Source organism: Rattus rattus, chromosome 14 (genome assembly GCF_011064425.1).
Source record: "Rattus rattus isolate New Zealand chromosome 14, Rrattus_CSIRO_v1, whole genome shotgun sequence".
NCBI classification, from domain to species: domain Eukaryota; kingdom Metazoa; phylum Chordata; class Mammalia; order Rodentia; family Muridae; genus Rattus; species Rattus rattus.
In genome coordinates, this window is record NC_046167.1 from 1,044,741 (window position 1) to 1,061,534 (window position 16,794).

Below are 16,794 nucleotides of genomic sequence, written 5' to 3' on the forward strand. Positions count from 1 at the left end.
CTTTTTGCAGTATCCACTGGCCTGACTCTCTTTCTGTGTGTAGTGTCACAGGTCTACTCTATCCCCAACTCCCAAGCCTGCCTTCTCCAAGCTAAGGGGATTCAGCAGGAGCTGAATCAGCCCTTCTTCCAGTCTCCCAGGACGCACTCAGTCCGGGAGCTTACCCCTCCTTTAGCAGCTAAAGCCCCTCCTCAGGAGACACATCCTCTGCTCACAAGTCGGCCATGGTTCTTACGTCAGGGCTGAGACAGGGACAGCAGACTATGGATGGTACTCAGAGTTAGGGTAGACTGTTGTTCTAAGGTAGAGCCAGTGCTGGCCAGGCAGGCAGTAGACTCTGTATTCGGTGTGTTGTTATATGGTAGATAAAGCCTGAAGATGCTATTCCCTTCTGAGGACACCAGGGCAGCAGCAGTCTAGAAAATAGGATTGTGTGTGTGCATCGGTGTCAGAGTGGTTCTGAGAAGACTTGGTGATCCTGCCCCATTTTACAGGGCAGGCCTGCAAGTCATCAAGGGTGTGAGGAAGCATGGCCTGCTTGCTCCCTTCCTGGGTGATGGTTCAAGACATTCCTTTCTTGGAGGAATCTTCCCATTGAATGTGTCTGCACCTACCCATGTGGCCTTGTGGACTGACAATCCTTTGAGAGCCACTGTGGTGTGCTCTTAAATGGGAGGTGTTATGTTAGGAAAAACAGTTCTTTTTTTTTTTTTTAAATGGGGAAATAACTGGTTTAACTTCCCGAAAATAAACATATGATGGAATGCGATGGAATGTGAGGAGAGAGTATGAGGTCACTGAGGTTGGCACCATATTTAGTGGTTTGTTTTCTGGAGATGCCTCTTAAATTTTCATACATGGACACAGAACACATCAGAAGAGTCAGACTCACCATAGCCACGTGGGTGCTGTGGTTTACGAGGCCCTTCAAGTCCATGCACAGACACATCTAGGTCATACTTGAACCAAATATCACATTTTAGTAAGTATAAAGTAGGCCAATTCTCACTTTGTGAAGCTTAGGACTTAAAGTGGTCACTCCAGTCAGTGCCTGTGAGGCCTCTCTTGACTGTTCAGACCACCTAGAGCCAAGTTCTAAGTATGTCCTCCAATATTAAGCTGGACAAGTAGGGTTTAATTCACCATTCTATTTATAAGAATTCCCCTGAACTGGATTGATGGCCAGACTTTTCTATTGCTGTGTATTATATCATTAAATTATTTGTTTTTAGATTAAAATATGTCTTAATGTTTATTGATATCTTAAAATCATATCAAATATCTCTTCTTTATTTAAAAAGTGTTCGAAAAACACTTCACAAGTGTTTCAGTTTCCTTAATGTTGCTATGGATAAAATACTGGCAATAACAACTTAGAGGAAGAAAAGATTCACTTGGTTTATACTTCCAGGCACTGTCCATCATTGAGAGAAGTCAGGGGCAGGAACTCATGTGTGGACCTGCTTGTTGTGCACAGCCTTACACCTCACCAGGAAACTCATTTACTCAGCCAAGAAAGTCAGTAGAAACAGTGGTGGAGTATTTACTAATGGAATGTAGGCACTCTCATGCTTAGCCAGCTTTCTTATGTAGCCCAGGACTCCATGCCCTGTGAATGGCACTGTCTGCAGCAAGCTGGGCTCTCTTATACCAATTAACACTCAAGACTGTCACAGGACAGTCTGTTCTGGGCAATCCTTCAGTTGAAGCTTCACTGTGGGATAATTCTAAGTTTAACTAAAGTGAGCTTCACAGCTGTGCTACGACTGTGTATCAGATTTCTTGACTATAAATGGAGACTGAGTAGTTTGTTTGCTAAAAGGATGAAGAGCTAAAGAAGTGTGCAGAATGCTGTCTGGCACAGTTAATCCTTAGAGTGTGGCTTGCTACCACTGAACCTAATGTAAGCTTTCATTTCCTGTTTGTAAATGAAAAATGACTTCTAGGTTTATCTTATACTGAGTTTGTTATAGTACTTCAGGTAGTCGTATGAATTACAGTGTGTTTAAGGAATGCTTTGAGCTAAATGACTTCTCTGGTGGTGCTCAGTTGTTTTACACAGCCGTCTTTCTTCAGGGGGATTGCCAGAGTCATCAGATGTCAAGGCTTAGACTTGCAGAGTCTTTACTCGTAGTGGCTTGGGGTCCTGTGGTACATAGACTTGTGTTTGATTGCCAAGGTGCAGCTCAGTGTTTTTGGTGTGTGACAACTACAAATCGCTCAGTGCTCACTGTGCCATGCATGGCATCCAGATAATTTATTGAATAAAGATTATGATCAATACTGAGAAACATGCTGGTGTTCAGACATGCTGGTATGTCAACATTCTGGTGTGCAAACATGCTGGTGTGCAAGCATCTTAGTCTTTTATCTGTTGCTGTTTTCTAGTTCTGTGGCTCTCAGTGGCATTGTCATTATTAAGGATAGAGTGTACTTGCTTGGTTACCCTGCCAGCTGGCATTGTTCATCCTGGGGTTGTATTCTGAGAATCACATCATGAGTCACAGAGCACACTTACATAGGCCTTACATAGGCTAAGATACGTCAACATCAGCAGGGCCTTTTTGCATGTGCACTCTGTTTGCTACATAGGTTGCTGTGCTATTCATGGTTGTGTGGAAGTTTAGAGTCCTACTCTAAAGCTATAAATTTAAAAGGTTATGTTGACTTCTGGGTTTATGTTCCAGGGTTGTTAGGTGTTATTAGTCTTTACAAGTTTGTCTTAGGGGTTGTGAGATGGCTTAGCAGGTAAAGGCACTTGAGGTTAAGTCTGAGAATGATGTGAGCTCGATCTCAAGGCCCTGCATGGTGGGAAGAGAGAACCAACTCCTGCTAGTTATTGAACATCTGTCAATACATGCGCTGGGGCACGCATCCCCTCCCAGATTAAATAAGTAAAGTATTTTTAGAAAGCTCTTCTTAACTTTTTATTTTCCCCATCCGATGGCAGGGATCATCCTTTATAGCCCAGCAGTCCCTGGCATATAATCTTTTCCTGACTACAGCTGTTGGTGATGGGGTTCGCCTGTGGGACTTGAGGAACCTGAGGTAAGGCCAGCCTTCATCATAGCACTGCCCTGAGGGAAATTGGAGCTGAACTGGGGATGCAGCCTGAGTGCAGTAAATATTAATAAAAGACTATCTACCATCCTGCGCTAGTGTGGGCTTCGGTGGGCTACATGGCATCTGCAGGGTATTTTCATCTCAATCAGCAAAGCGTCTCAACTGCTAAGCTCCCAATCTTCATCCTGTACTGCCTCTGGCTACTCTCTGAGCCTGGCAGCAGCCGCCCTCTTGCAACTCTTATCATCTAGTTCCTAAGGCGGGTCACCACCACACCAGTTCCATACAGAGCCTGCCCATCTAGTGGCTCTCTTGCTGCCAACTTTGCTCACATTCCCGGAATCCGCCCCCCGTGGTTATAGCCACAACTCCCAGTAACCCATTAAAATCAAAACTCAATAAGCTTGTAATTTAGCAATCAGATTTATATCATTAAATTTAAAGTCCATAAAATGTCCACACAATAAACTCACAACCAATTGATAACAATATAACCTGCCCACCTAGATAAGACAATTTGTCCTATAGAGATCCACCCCTTATGAAATATTCATCCTGGGTCATCCTTTTCTGCCTTCATCTTGGTTCTCCTCTTTTCCTCTTTCCTGACTTACGAAAACTCTGTCCCCGCCTTACCTTTTCACTGCCCAATCACAGGCCTTGTCTTACCTTGTGCCAGCCCTCACCTGCACATAGACATCACCTACAAACCTGAACCCTATTACAAATACTGTAAGGCTGTGACTAGTCTGCCCATGCTCCGGAGAAGCCTGGCTTCTGTACAGGTTTGATGCAGTCACTTTGGAGTGGTGGAACACAGGTGCTAATCTGTTCTCTGAGGGCTGATCACATGTAGCTTCTGAGAGCCAGAGATGTCAGATGTGGCATGTACCCTGTAGCTGTGGCCATTCCAGTAAAGATTGTTTTGTCACACTGGACACCTGTACTGGGCTCACACAGTTTGTAACTACACCGATGGTGCTTCACCTTGGGCTGCTTGATCTCCCTCTTCGGAAAACATTTCTATTTAGCATTAGCCTTTATCAACTGGTAATTACAGTATTGCAAGCCAATAAAAGTTAATAAAACTTGCGAATGTTAATATATGTTCATAGTACACAGATATTCATAAGGAAACATGAGCAGTGTGTTTGCTTTGCTTTTTGTCAGTAGAAGAAATATACAAGTCCCACGCTACATTAATTATGGCATAAGTGAGATCTTGCTTACTCCTCAAGGGCCCTGTTTGGCCTGGACTTGCTCCATGGTACCCACTAGGTGTTGGCCATGCTTATTGGTGTTGGAGGTTCCCACCTGATAAAATTGCACAAACTCATTTAATTTGCCTCTGTGAGGGGGCTTATGTAGTACCTGGTAAGTGATTGAGGAATTCAGTCTTCTTTTTTTTTTTTTTTTTTTTTTTTGGAGCCGGGGACCGAACCCAGGGCCTTGCGCTTGCTGGGCAAGCGCTCTACCACTGAGTTAAATCCCCAACCCCTCAGTCTTCTTATTAGAGTGCTGCACCTCCCCTAAAGCTGTGGACTTGTTTCTCTACATAATTTGTGATTTTATAAGAATGTTTTGAAAAATTTAAAATAATCACTAGAAAATGCTTGTTATCTCATATGTAAAGGTGAGTTCATTCTTAGTTTTGTCATCTGTGGGAATTTATTATTTTTGAAAAATGTTTAAATTATTTTAAAGATCACCTTAATTATATGCCATTTAATAATTCTCAATATGAAGTTTTTTCAAGGATATAGTTCAGTGGTAGAGTGTTTGTCTAGTATGTAAAAGTAGCTGAGGGTTTGATTCTCAGTGCACACACAGACATCAAAGAAAAAATATTTTAAAAATCAACTTGTTCATTTTGTAAAGGAAAATATCTTGGTATCTTTTAATTTGTCTTAAGAGGTAGCAACTATTTTCTGCTCAGTTGTTTCTTTGTACCCTGCAGGTGTGTTCGCTGCTTTGAAGGGCATCCAAACCGCTCTTACCCTTGTGGAGTTGCTTTTAGTCCTTGTGGAAAGCTCATGGCTTGTGGTGCAGAGGACAGACATGTATGTATGTGTGCCTGCTCTGAGTTTAGGATTTCTAGGTGGTGTAATCGAATAGACCTTGAGCCCTGTGGAGTACTGGGATAAAAATCCATTTCATGCCTGACAGTATTTTAAGATAGTTACCCAGCATTAGAAGTCCATAGATAGTAAGCTGTGACTGTGAACGGCTCACTTTTACTGAGTCACAATGCACTCTCACATCCGCCATTCATTTCTTCATGTATTAGTCATCCCAGACATGGGTACCTGCTCCATGAATGACTGTAGCATGTGGTGTAGGAGTGACAAAGTGATGGATCAAGTGTTGCACATATGTGCAGCTCATCTGTCACTAGGCATTCCCTGTCTCTGTCCTATTCTTAGAGAACTGCATGCTTCTCCGAGTGTAGTTGCCATTCTTCCTCTCCACCATTCTTCTGTGCTACATCCACAGCTCCTGCACATGTGGAACTCAGAGATCTTATAGTGTCCCTAGGCTGTGGAACACATTGCCACATAGCTGGAGGCAGCGGCTTCTCCCATAAGCAGGCCAGCTCCCTCATGAGACCTTGAGGTATTGCTACCCCTCCCTCCTGCTCCACTGTGTGCCTCAGACTTTTCTGAGAGGTCACTTGATGGTCACTTGTCTTCTATAACTTGTCCTCATAAAATTCCATATCAAGAGGCACAAAAATGATGGTACACAAACAAGAACCTGGGTCTGAGCTTATGGATGCTTACGTGGTACTGGTGTGGGGTAGTGAAATGCCCAGCACTCCTTGTTTTGGCCCAGCCCCTCAACATACTCTCCACAGTGAGCTGAGGCTTCCATGGGAGAAGAAAGAGACCACTGTCAACAAGGACTGGACATCACGATGGCAAGTTGCATGCATGCTCAGCTGATTTCTCCTCAAGGAGATGCAAATTAAGACCAGCGATCACTGAAATCATAGGAAAAAAAAGAACAGCTTAGAAAAGAAAAGACATAAGTAACCGGCATTTATCCAGCACTCACTGGTTTCTCTGGAATACTGCCATACCAGTTTCGAGAACAATTGCAGACTTTACTATGAAGCTGTGAAGACTTATGCATCACTGACTATACTGTTCGAGTCTACCAACATTTATCACAAGCTCTTTACGACTAGCACTTTGCATTCAAGTAACATAAGCAAAGAGAAGTGTTTTTCTGAGATTTTATGTCACAGTGCTTTGGCCTTTTACAGAAACGAGTGTTTGGCATTTAAGCACCGTCCGGCTCCGCTGTCACGGAAAGGAAGCCATGCAGTGCTTTGCTTACTCCTCTGTCAGGTTGGGATGGAAGTGAGGGCCATTCTTCTGCTCTTTCAGACAGCATTGATAGCAGCAATTTCCAACCTGACGGCCGAACTCCTTTGGGGATCACATATCAGATATCTTGCATTACCAGATATATTTATGTTACAATTCATAACAGTAGCAAAATTATAGTTATAAAGTAATAACAAAATAATTTGTGGTTGAGTGGTCATCACAACATGAGGAACCATGTTAAAGGGTCACAGCATTGGGAAGGCTGACAGTCAACCTTTAAGTCGGTGGGTTTGTAGTGTCTTATTGTGCTCTGCAGAGCCTCTCAGGAGACATCCATATCTGCCTCCTGTCAGCAAGCACTTCTTGGCATCAGCAATAGTGACTGGGTTTGGCAGGAGCATATGGGATGGATGCCTAGGTGGAACAGTCTCTGGATGACATTTTCTTCAGTGTCTGTTCCATTCTTTGTCTCTGTGTTTCCTCCTGTGACTACTTTTTTCTCCTTTCTAAGAAGGAATGAAACATCCACATTTTGGTCTTCCTTCTTCTTGAATTTCATATTATCTGTGAATTTTTTCTTAGGTAAGCCAAGACTTTGGGCTAATATTTACTTATCAATGAATGCATACCATGTGTGATCTTTTGTGACTACCTCACTCAGAATGATATTTTCTAGTTCCATCCATCCTAAGAATTCTGTGTAGTCAGTTTTTAATAGCTGGGTAGTACTCCATTGTGTATATGTACCACATTTTCTGTATCCATTCCTATGTTGAAAGACATGTGGGTTCTTTCCAGCTTCTGGCTATTATAAATAAGGCTGCTATGAACATAGTGGAACATGTGTCTTTGTTATATGTTGGAGCATCTTTTGGGTGTATGCCCAGGAGTGGTATAGCTGGGTCCTCAGGTAGTACTATGTCCAGTTTTCTGAGGAACCTCCAGACTGATTTCTAGAGTGGTTGTAGCAGCTTGCAGTCCCACCAGCAATGGAGGAGTGTTCCTCTTTCTTCTCCTCGCCAACATCTGTTGTCACCTGAGTTTTTGATCTTAACCATTCTGACTAGTGTGAGGTGGAATCTCAGAGTTGTTTTGATTTGCATTTGCCTGATGACTAAGGATGTTGAACATTTCTTTAGGTGCTTCTCAGCCATTCAATATTCCTCAGCTGAGAACTCTTTCTTTAGCCCTGTACCCCATTTTTAATAGGATTATTTGATTCTCTAGAGTCTAACTTCTTGAGTTCTTTATATATATTAGATATTAGCCCTCCATCAGATGTAGGACTGGTAAAGATCTTTTCCCAGTCTATTGGTTGTTGTTTTGTCCCAATGACAGTGTCCTTTGCCTTACAGAAGCTTTAAAATTTTATGAGGTCTCATTTGTTGATTTTTTGGTCTTAGAGCATAAGCCATTGGTGTTCTGTTCAGGAAAATTTCCCCTGTGCCTATATGTTTGAGGCTCTTCCCCAATTTCTCTTCTATTAGTTTCAGTATATCTGGTTTTATGTGGAGGTCCTTGATCTGCTTAGACTTGAACTTTGTATAAGGAGATAAGAATGGGTCAATTTGCATTCTTCTACATTCTGACTTTCAGTTGAACTAGCACCATTTATTAAAAATGCTGTCTTTTTTCTATCGGATGGTTTTAGTTCCTTTGTCAAAGATCAAGTGACCATAGGTGTGTGTGTTCATTTCTGGGTCTCCAATTAAATTCCACTGATCTAACTGCCTGTATCTTTACTAATACCATGCAGTTTTGTTTTGTTGTTGTTTTTTAAAATCATGGTTGCTCTGTAATAAATATCCTATAAAGAAACAGAACTTCAAGCCAATTTTCCTCATCAATATCGATGCAAAAATACTCAATAAAATTCCTGCAAACCAAATCTAAGAACACATCGAAATGATTATTCACCATGATCAAGTAGGATATATGGAAATCCATCAATGTAATCCACTATATAAACAAACTCAAGGGAAAAAACATATGATCATCTCATTAGATGCTGAGAAAGCATTTGATAAAATTCAACACTCCTTCCTAATAAAAGTCTTGGAAAGATCAGGAATTCAAGGCCCATACTTAAACACAGTAAAAGCAATATACAGCAAACCATTAGCCAACACCAAACTAAATGGAGAGAAACTTGAAACAATCCCACTAAAATCAGGGACTAGACAGGCTGCCCACTCTCTCCCTACCTATTCAGTATTGTACTTGGAAAGGAAGAAGTCAAAATATCACTATTTGCAGATGATATGATAGTATATTTAAATGCCCCCCCCCAATTTCACCAGAGTACTCCTACAGCTGATAAACCATTTCAGCAAAGTGGCTGGATATAAATTTAAATCAGTAGCCTTCCTCTACTCAAAGGATAAACAGGCTGAAAAAGAAATTAGGGAAAAGACACCCATCAGAATAGTCACAAATAATATAAAATACATTGGCAAGTAAAGTATCGGTATGACAAGAACTTCAAGTCTGTGAAGAAAGAAATTGAAGAAGATCTCAGAAGATGGAAAGACCTTCCATGCTTATGGATTGGTAGGATTAATATAGTAAAAATGGCCATCTTGCAGAAAGCAATCTATAGATTCAATGCAATCCCCATCAAAATTCCAACTCAAATCTTCATAGAGTTAGAAAGAGCAATTTGAAAATTCATTTGGAATAACAAAAAACCCAGGATAGCGAAAACTATCCTCAACAATAAAAGAACTTCTGGGGGCTGTTTCTTTTATTAGCAGCAGACTTTTAGAGAATGCCTTTGACACACCCTTTGTCCTTCAAATGAAGTGTTCAACGTGAGCTCTGGATGTGTATCTTACTCGTGCTATGTTAATTTGAATGAAAATTCTCTCCATGGACTTAGGTGTTTGAACAGCTGTCCTTAATTGATGGCACTGTTTGGGAAGGTTTACGGGACCTCAGCAAATGCTGCCTTGCTAGCATGCAACTGGAGCAAGCTCGCAAAGTCTACAGCCTCAGCCCACTTCAGAGTCTCCCTCTAATTCCTGTGTGTGGGCGGAAATGTAACCAGCCAGTTCTTGTTTTTGTCACCTGCTACTGTGCCTTCCCTACCATGTGGCCTGTAAGCTAAAATAACCTTTTTCCTTAAGTTGCTTTGGTTATGCTATTTTATCACATCAACAAGGAAGTAACTACTACACGGGGGAAGAGCAGCTGATTTGGTAGAGATATTTCCCAGTCAATGGCAGAAAACCAAAGGTACCCCATCCTCTCAGGGTAAACACAGGGACAGTGGTGGCAGTTTCTCCTGTAATGTGGAACTTTAAATTGGGGTTGACATGCAAAGGCTGTGCACCTTCCTAAGTATTAATCATCAAATAAGAATACTTGCTTCACACTATTCGGAGGGAGTCACAGAGGCTTGTGACAGAGTAAAGAGTGTGTACATTTTGGTCACAGGACTGTGAATGGAGGGGGGTCCTTAGCCTCTGACTAAATGCCTGAGGTGAAATCAGAGGGATTGAACCATGGATCCCATAGCAATATATGCAGCCGGTGACATCACTTCTATCTCACATCACGTGCGGTCTATCCATGCCCAGTAGAACCAGAACCTTATAGGAGGCGCTAAGATAACAAGGGCTTATGACAGGAAATAGACGGTATGTCTGCATTTAGAGATGAGAGGAGCTTTGTGACTAAGTCCTGTGATTTGAATGGCACCATGTTAATCTTGTTAACTGTCACTGTGTTCTAAGGCAGTCACAGAGCATAGTTGAGCCATGGTTTGGAGCTGGTCACCAGCCCTGTCAGCCCAGAACATCTGCTTGTCTTGTCTCCTAGGCTTACGTATATGAAATGGGCTCGAGCAGCTTTTTGTACCGTCTTGCGGGACACACAGATACAGTTACTGAAGTGGCCTTCAACCCTGCAGCTTCTCAGGTACAGTCTTCTCCCAGTGTGAGCAGGGTCTCTCTAGGTCAGTCTCCTGTGTGAGCACGGCCTCTCCAGTTCATACCATCGCCCAGGGTAAGCAGAGCCTCTCCAGTTAATACCGTCTTCCAGAGTGAGCATGGCCTCTCCAATTCTTACAGTCTCCTATGTGAGCAGGGCCTCTTCAGTTCATGCCATCTCCGGTTGTAAGCAGGATCTCCCCAGTTTATACTGTCTTGTGGCACATTTTAAAGATGATCAGAGTTTATTTTGATGAAATCTTAAAGGCATTTAAAAGCACGCGCAGCTGGGCACAGTACCTATAATTCTAGCACTCCAGAGATGGATGCAAAAGGATCATCCTAAGCCACATATCTGGGTCAAGGTCTTTCTGAGCTATATGAGAGCCTTTCTCAATGACAAAAAAGATAATATGATAGTTTTGGGTACAGGGAGAGGAAATTATGTAGTAAACTTATTGAGAGAGTAATCTGGAATTTTTGTAATTAATCTGTTATTCAGTATATTTATTCATATTGCAATATAGAAAGTTAAATGCACCCATAGATATAGTTCTGTCTAATCTAAATGTGAACACTGTAAAGACCCAAGTAGGAGAGAGGTTTAAAAAGAATTTGTATGCAGGGAGAGTGCCACAGAATGTAAAGACACTATCTTTTTCTTTCTTTCTTTCTTTTTTTTGATTTCAGTTTCTTATTTTTTATTGAATATTTTTTATTTACATTTCCCAGTTTCCCATCCATAAGCCCCCTATCTCATCGCCCCCTTCTTCTATGACGGTGTTCCCCCTCCCCAAACACTCCCCTCCATCCCATCCTCCCCGCCCTGACATTCCCCTACACTGGGATGTCCAGCCTTGGCAGGACCAAGGGCTTCTTCTCCCATTGGTGCCCAACAAGGCCATTCTTTGCTTCATATGCAACTGGAGCCATGGGTCAGTCCATGTGTAATCTTTGGGTGGTGGTTTAGTCCCTGGGAGATCTGGTTGGTTGGTATTGTTGTTCTTATGGGGTTGCAAACCCCTTCAGCTCCTTTAATCCTTTCTCTCATTCCTCCAACAGGCATCCCATTCTCAGTTCATGGGTTTGCTGCTAGCATTCACCTCTGTATTTGTCATGCTTTGGCTGAGCTCTCAGGAGACAGATATATCAGGCTCCTGTCAGCATGCACTTCTTGGCTTCATCAATATTGTCTGGGTTTGGTGGCTGTATATATGGGCTGGATCCCCAGGTGGGACGGGCTCTGAATGGCCTTTCCTTCAGTCTCTGCTCCAAACTTTGTCTCCTTATTTCCTCCTATGAATGTTTTTGTTTCCCCTTTTAAGAAGGACTGAAGAATCCCTACTTTGGTCTTCCTTCTTCTTGAGCATCATGTGGTTTGTGGATTGTATCATGGCTAATTCAAGCATTTAGGCTAATAGCCACTTATCAGTGAGTGCATACCATGTGTGTTTTTCTGTGATTGGGTTATCTCACTCAGGATGATATTTTCTAGTTCCATCCATTTGCCTATGAATTTCATAAAGTTATTGTTTTTGATAGCTGAGTAATATTCAATTGTGTAGATGTCCCACATTTTCTGTATCCATTCCTCTGTTGAAGGACATCTGGGTTCTTTCTAGCTTCTGGCTATTATAAATAAGGCTGCAATGAACATAGTGGAGCATGTGTCCTTGTTATATGTTGGAGCATCTTTTGGGTATATACCCAGGAGTGGTATAGCTGGTAGACCTCTGTCCAATTTTCTGAGGAACCTTCAGACTGATTTCCACAGTAGTTGTACCAGCTTGCACTCCCACTAACAATGGAGAAGTGTTCCTCTTTCTCTATATCCTCCCCACTATCTGTTGTTTCCTGAGTTTTTGATCTTAGCCATTCTGACTGATGTGAGATGGAAACTCAGGGTTGTTTTGATTTTCATTTGCCTGATGACTAAGGTTATTGAACATTTCTTTAGGTACTTCTCGGCCATTCGATATTCCTCAGCTAAGAGTTTTTTGTTTAGCTCTGTTACCCCATTTTTTTTTTTTAACTAGGGTTATTTGATTCTCTGGAGTCTAAGTTCTTGAGTTCTTTGTATATATTGGATGTTAGCCCTCTGTCAGATGTAGGATTGGTAAAGATCTTTTCCCAATCTGTTGGTTGCCATTTTGTCCTAATGTCAGTGTCCTTTGCCTTACAGAAGCTTTGCAATTTTATGAGGTCCCATTTGTTGATTTTTGATCTTAGAGCATAAGCCATTGGTGTTGAGTTCAGGAAAATTTCCCCATTGCCCATGTGTTCAAGGTTCTTCCCCACTTTTTCTTCTATTAGTTTTAGTGTATCTGGTTTGATGTGGAGGTCCTTAATTCACTTGAACTTTGTACAGGGTGATAAGAATGGATGGATTTGCATTCTTCTACATGCTGACCTCCAATTGAACCAGCACCATTTGTTAAAAATGCTGTCTTTTTTCCACTGGATGGTTTTAGCTCCTTTGTCAAAGGTCAAGTGACCACAGGTGTGTGGGTTCATTTCTGGGTCTCCAATTCTATTCTGTTGATGTATCTGCCTCTCTCTGTGCCAATACCATACATTTTTTTAAATCACTATTGCTCTGTAATACAGCTTGAGGTCAGGAATGGTGATTCCCCCACTAGTTCTCTTATTGTTGAAGATAGTTTTTGATATCCTGGGATTTTTGTTATTCCAAATGAATTTGCAAATTGTTTTTTCTAACTTATGAAGAATTGAGTTAGAATTTTGATGGGGATTCATTGAATCTGTAGATTGCTTTCTGCAAGATGGCCATTTTTACTATATTAATCCTGCTAATCCCTGAGCATGGGAGGTCTTTCCATCTTCTGAGATCTTCAATTTCTTCTCTTCAGGACTTCGAGACTTTTATCATAAAGGGGTGTTGAATTTTGTCAAATGCTTTCTCAGCATCTAATGAGATGATCATGTGGTTTTTTTCTTTGAGTTTGTTTATACATTGGATTATGTTGATGGATATCTGTATCTACTTGGTTGATTTCAGCCCTGAGTTTGATTATTTTCTGCCTTCTGCTCCTCTTGGATGTATTTGCTTCTTTTGTTCTAGAGCTTTTAGGTGTGCTTTCAAGCTGCTAGCCTATGTTCTCTCCAGTTTCTTTTTGGAGACACTCAGAACTTTGAGTTTTCCTCTTAGCAGTGCTTTCATTGTGTCCCAAAAGTTTGGGCATGTTATGCCTTCATTTTTATTAAAGTCTCAAAAAAGTCTTTAATTTCTTTCTTTATTTCTTCCTTGACTCATTATTGAGTAGAGCGTTGTTCAAATGTGATCTGTTGTTTTTGTTGTTATTGAAAACTAGCCTTAGTCCTTGGTGATCTGATAGGATGCGTGGGATTATTTCAATATTCTTGTATTTGTTGAGGCCTGTCTTGTGAACAATTATATGGTCATATTTGGAAAAGGTACCATGAGGTGCTGAGAAGGTATATTCTTTTGTTTTAGGATGAAATGTTCTGTAGTTAAATGTTAAATCTGTTTGATTCATAACTTCGGTTAGTTTCTTTATGTCTCTGTTTAATTTCTGTTTGCATGATCTGTCCATTGATGAGAATGGGGTGTTGAAATCTCCTACTATTATTGTATGAGGTGCAATGTGTGCTTTGAGCTTTAGTAAGGTTTCTTTTATGAATGTGGGTGCCCTTGTATTTGGAGCATAGATATTCAGGATTGAGAGTTCATCTTGGTGGATTTTTCTTTGATGAATATGAAGTGTCTTTCTTTATCTTTTTTGATAACTTTTGGTTGAAAATAATTTTATTTGATATTAGAATGGTTACTCCAGCTTGTTTCTTAGGACCATTTGCTTAGAAAATTGTTTTCTAGACTTTTACTCTAAGGCAGTGCCTGTCTTTTTCACTGAGGTGTGTTTCCTGCATGCAGTAAAATGCTGGGTCCTCTTTATGTGTCCAGTCTGTTAGTCTATGTCTTTTTATTGGTGGAATTGAGTCCATTGATGTTAAGAGATCTTAAGGAATAGTGATTGTTGTTTCTTGTTATTTTTGTCATTAGAGGTAGAATTATGTTTGTGTGGCTCTCTCCTTTTGGGTTTGTTGCAAGAAGATTAATTTCTTCCTTTTTCTATGGTGTAGTTTTCTTCCTTGTGTTGAAGTTTTCCATCTATTATCCTTTGTAAGACTGGATTTGTGGAAAGATATTGTGTAAATTTGGTTTTGTCATAGAATATCTTGGTTTCTCCATCTATGTTAATTGACCGTTTTGCTGGATGTAGTATCCTGGGCTGGCTTTTGTGTTCTCTTAGGGTCTGTATGACATCTGCCCAGGATCTTCTGGCTTTCATAGTTTCTGGTGAGAAGTTTGGTGTAATTCAGATAGGTCTGCCTTTATATGTTACTTGACCTTTTCCCCTTACTACTTTTAATATTCTTTCTTTGTTTTGTCTGTTTGGTGTTTTAACTCTTATGTAGTGGGAGGAATATCTTTTCTGGTCCAATCTATTTGGAATTGTGTAGGCTTCTTGTATATTTATGGGCATCTCTTTCTTTAGGTAAGGGAAGTTTTCTTCTGTAATTTTGTTGAAAATATTTACTGGCCCTTTATTTGGGAATCTTCACTCTCTTCTATACCTATTATCCTTAGGTTTGATCTTCTCATTGTGTCCTAGATTTCCTCGATGTTTTGGGTTAGGAGCCTTTTGTGTTTTACATTTTTTTGATAGTTGTGTCAATGTTTTCTATGGTGTCTTCTGCCCCTGAGATTCTCTATTCTATCTCTTCTATTCTGTTGGTAATTCTTGTGTCTGTGACTCCTGATCTCTTTCCTAGGTTTTCTATCTCCACTATTGTCTCCCTTTGTGATTTCTTTAATGTTTCTATTTCCATTTTTCGGTCCTGGATGGTTTTATTCAATTCCATCACCTGTTTGGTTGTGTTTTCCTATAATTCTTTAAGGGATTTTTGTGTTTCCTCTTTAAGGGATTTTACTTGTTTACCTGTGTTGTCCTGTGTTTTTAAGGGAATTATTTATGTCCCTCTTAAAGTCCTCTATCATCATCATAAGATGTGATTTTAAATCCAAATCTTGCTTTTCTGGTGTGTTGGGATATCCAGTATTTGCTTTGGTGAGAGAACTGGGCTCTGATGGTGCCAAGTAGTCTTGGTTTCTGTTGCTTAGGTTCCTGTGCTTGCCTCTCACTGTCTAGTTTTCACTGGTGTTAGGTGGTCTTGCTGTCTCTGACAGTGGCTTGACCCACCTGTAAGCTTGTGTGTCAGCAGTCCTGGAGTCTGACTTTCTCCCAGCTGGATCTGGGTTACAAAGAGCTGTGTGACTGGGTCAGCTCTGGGCACAGGCAGAAACGTTAAGAGTACTGTCCCAGACTGTTCCTGGGTTCGTGTGTCCTGAGGGCTCCAGGCGGGTCTCTTGGAGCAGAAGCAGTGGTCTTTCCTCTGCTTTCAGTTGTGATAATGCTCCTTGTCACTTGCTTTCAGCTCTGGGAGCAAGCAGAGACCAGAAGGATCCTCTCCCTGACTGCTCCTACGTTCCTGTGTCATCTTTTTACTTTTTATTTTTTTAGAATTCTCTAGTTTCTAGTTCTGTGGTTTTCTTTCTTTTTCTTTTTCTTTTTTGTTATTGTTGCTTCGTTTCATTTTAATTCTTTAGTCTTCTTTTACAGTCCAGACTTCATCCCCATCCCAGTCTGCATCCCCCCCCCCGCCACTGCTCTTTGTCTCATACCTCCTCCCCACACTGCATCACTAAGAGGATGCTCCCAGATCCTACCCCATGGCACCAGACCTCCCCCTTTCCTGGGGCATCAAGTCTCTCAAGCGTTATTTGCATCTTCTCTCACGAGGTTAGACCTGGCAGTTCTCTGCTATATATGTGTCAGGGGCCTCATATCAACTGGTGCATGCTGCCTGATGGCTCAGTGTCTGAGAGATCTCAGGGGTCCAGGTCAGTTGGTACTGCTTACCTAACCATGCTGCCCTCTTCCTCAGCTTCTTCCACCGTAAGACACTCTCTTAATGAGGAAAGAAGACTTGCACACCAGCTGTGTATAAAATGAACATTCTGAAAAATGAAAACAACTTGAAAGTATTCAGATTCTGCTAAATTTGAGTATCAGTAACTTGAGTTTCATCTTGCCTTCTTGTGACCACGTTCTGATTCAGAGAAAGAATCATGTTACTGTGTGATCGTGTGCTTAGTGTGTAACAGCATTGTGTTAACCCATGCTTGTCAGAGACATTGTACTGCTGTGATCCAGGACCTGCTGCAGTGCCTGAAACATTGCTGGCTTTGATTCTCGATGTCCTGTCAAATGATATAATCTGTAAAGCTTGCTGCGTCCCTGAACTGCTGGAGCTGGTGGCCCTGTCACACTCCGTGCCTTCCTAAGCCGTCCCTGACTTTTATGGTCTGGCTTTGGGGGTGTAGGTTAGCCACCTCCTTTTCTCCCTGTCGCCACATTTACTTGAGC

General features: G+C 41.4%; 1 protein-coding gene across 1 annotated transcript in view; it reads left to right on the forward strand.

Annotated features, from left to right (window-relative positions):
* The window catches only part of Wdr27 (WD repeat domain 27), a 92,914-nt gene that overhangs the window by 42,291 nt on the left and 33,829 nt on the right, over nucleotides 1-16,794 (forward strand). Inside the window, exons 20-22 of the mRNA XM_032885247.1 lie at nucleotides 2,951-3,048; nucleotides 5,021-5,123; nucleotides 10,215-10,313. Of these exons, the coding sequence (XP_032741138.1) occupies nucleotides 2,951-3,048; nucleotides 5,021-5,123; nucleotides 10,215-10,313 (300 nt within the window). The remainder of the gene's footprint in view (nucleotides 1-2,950; nucleotides 3,049-5,020; nucleotides 5,124-10,214; nucleotides 10,314-16,794) is intronic.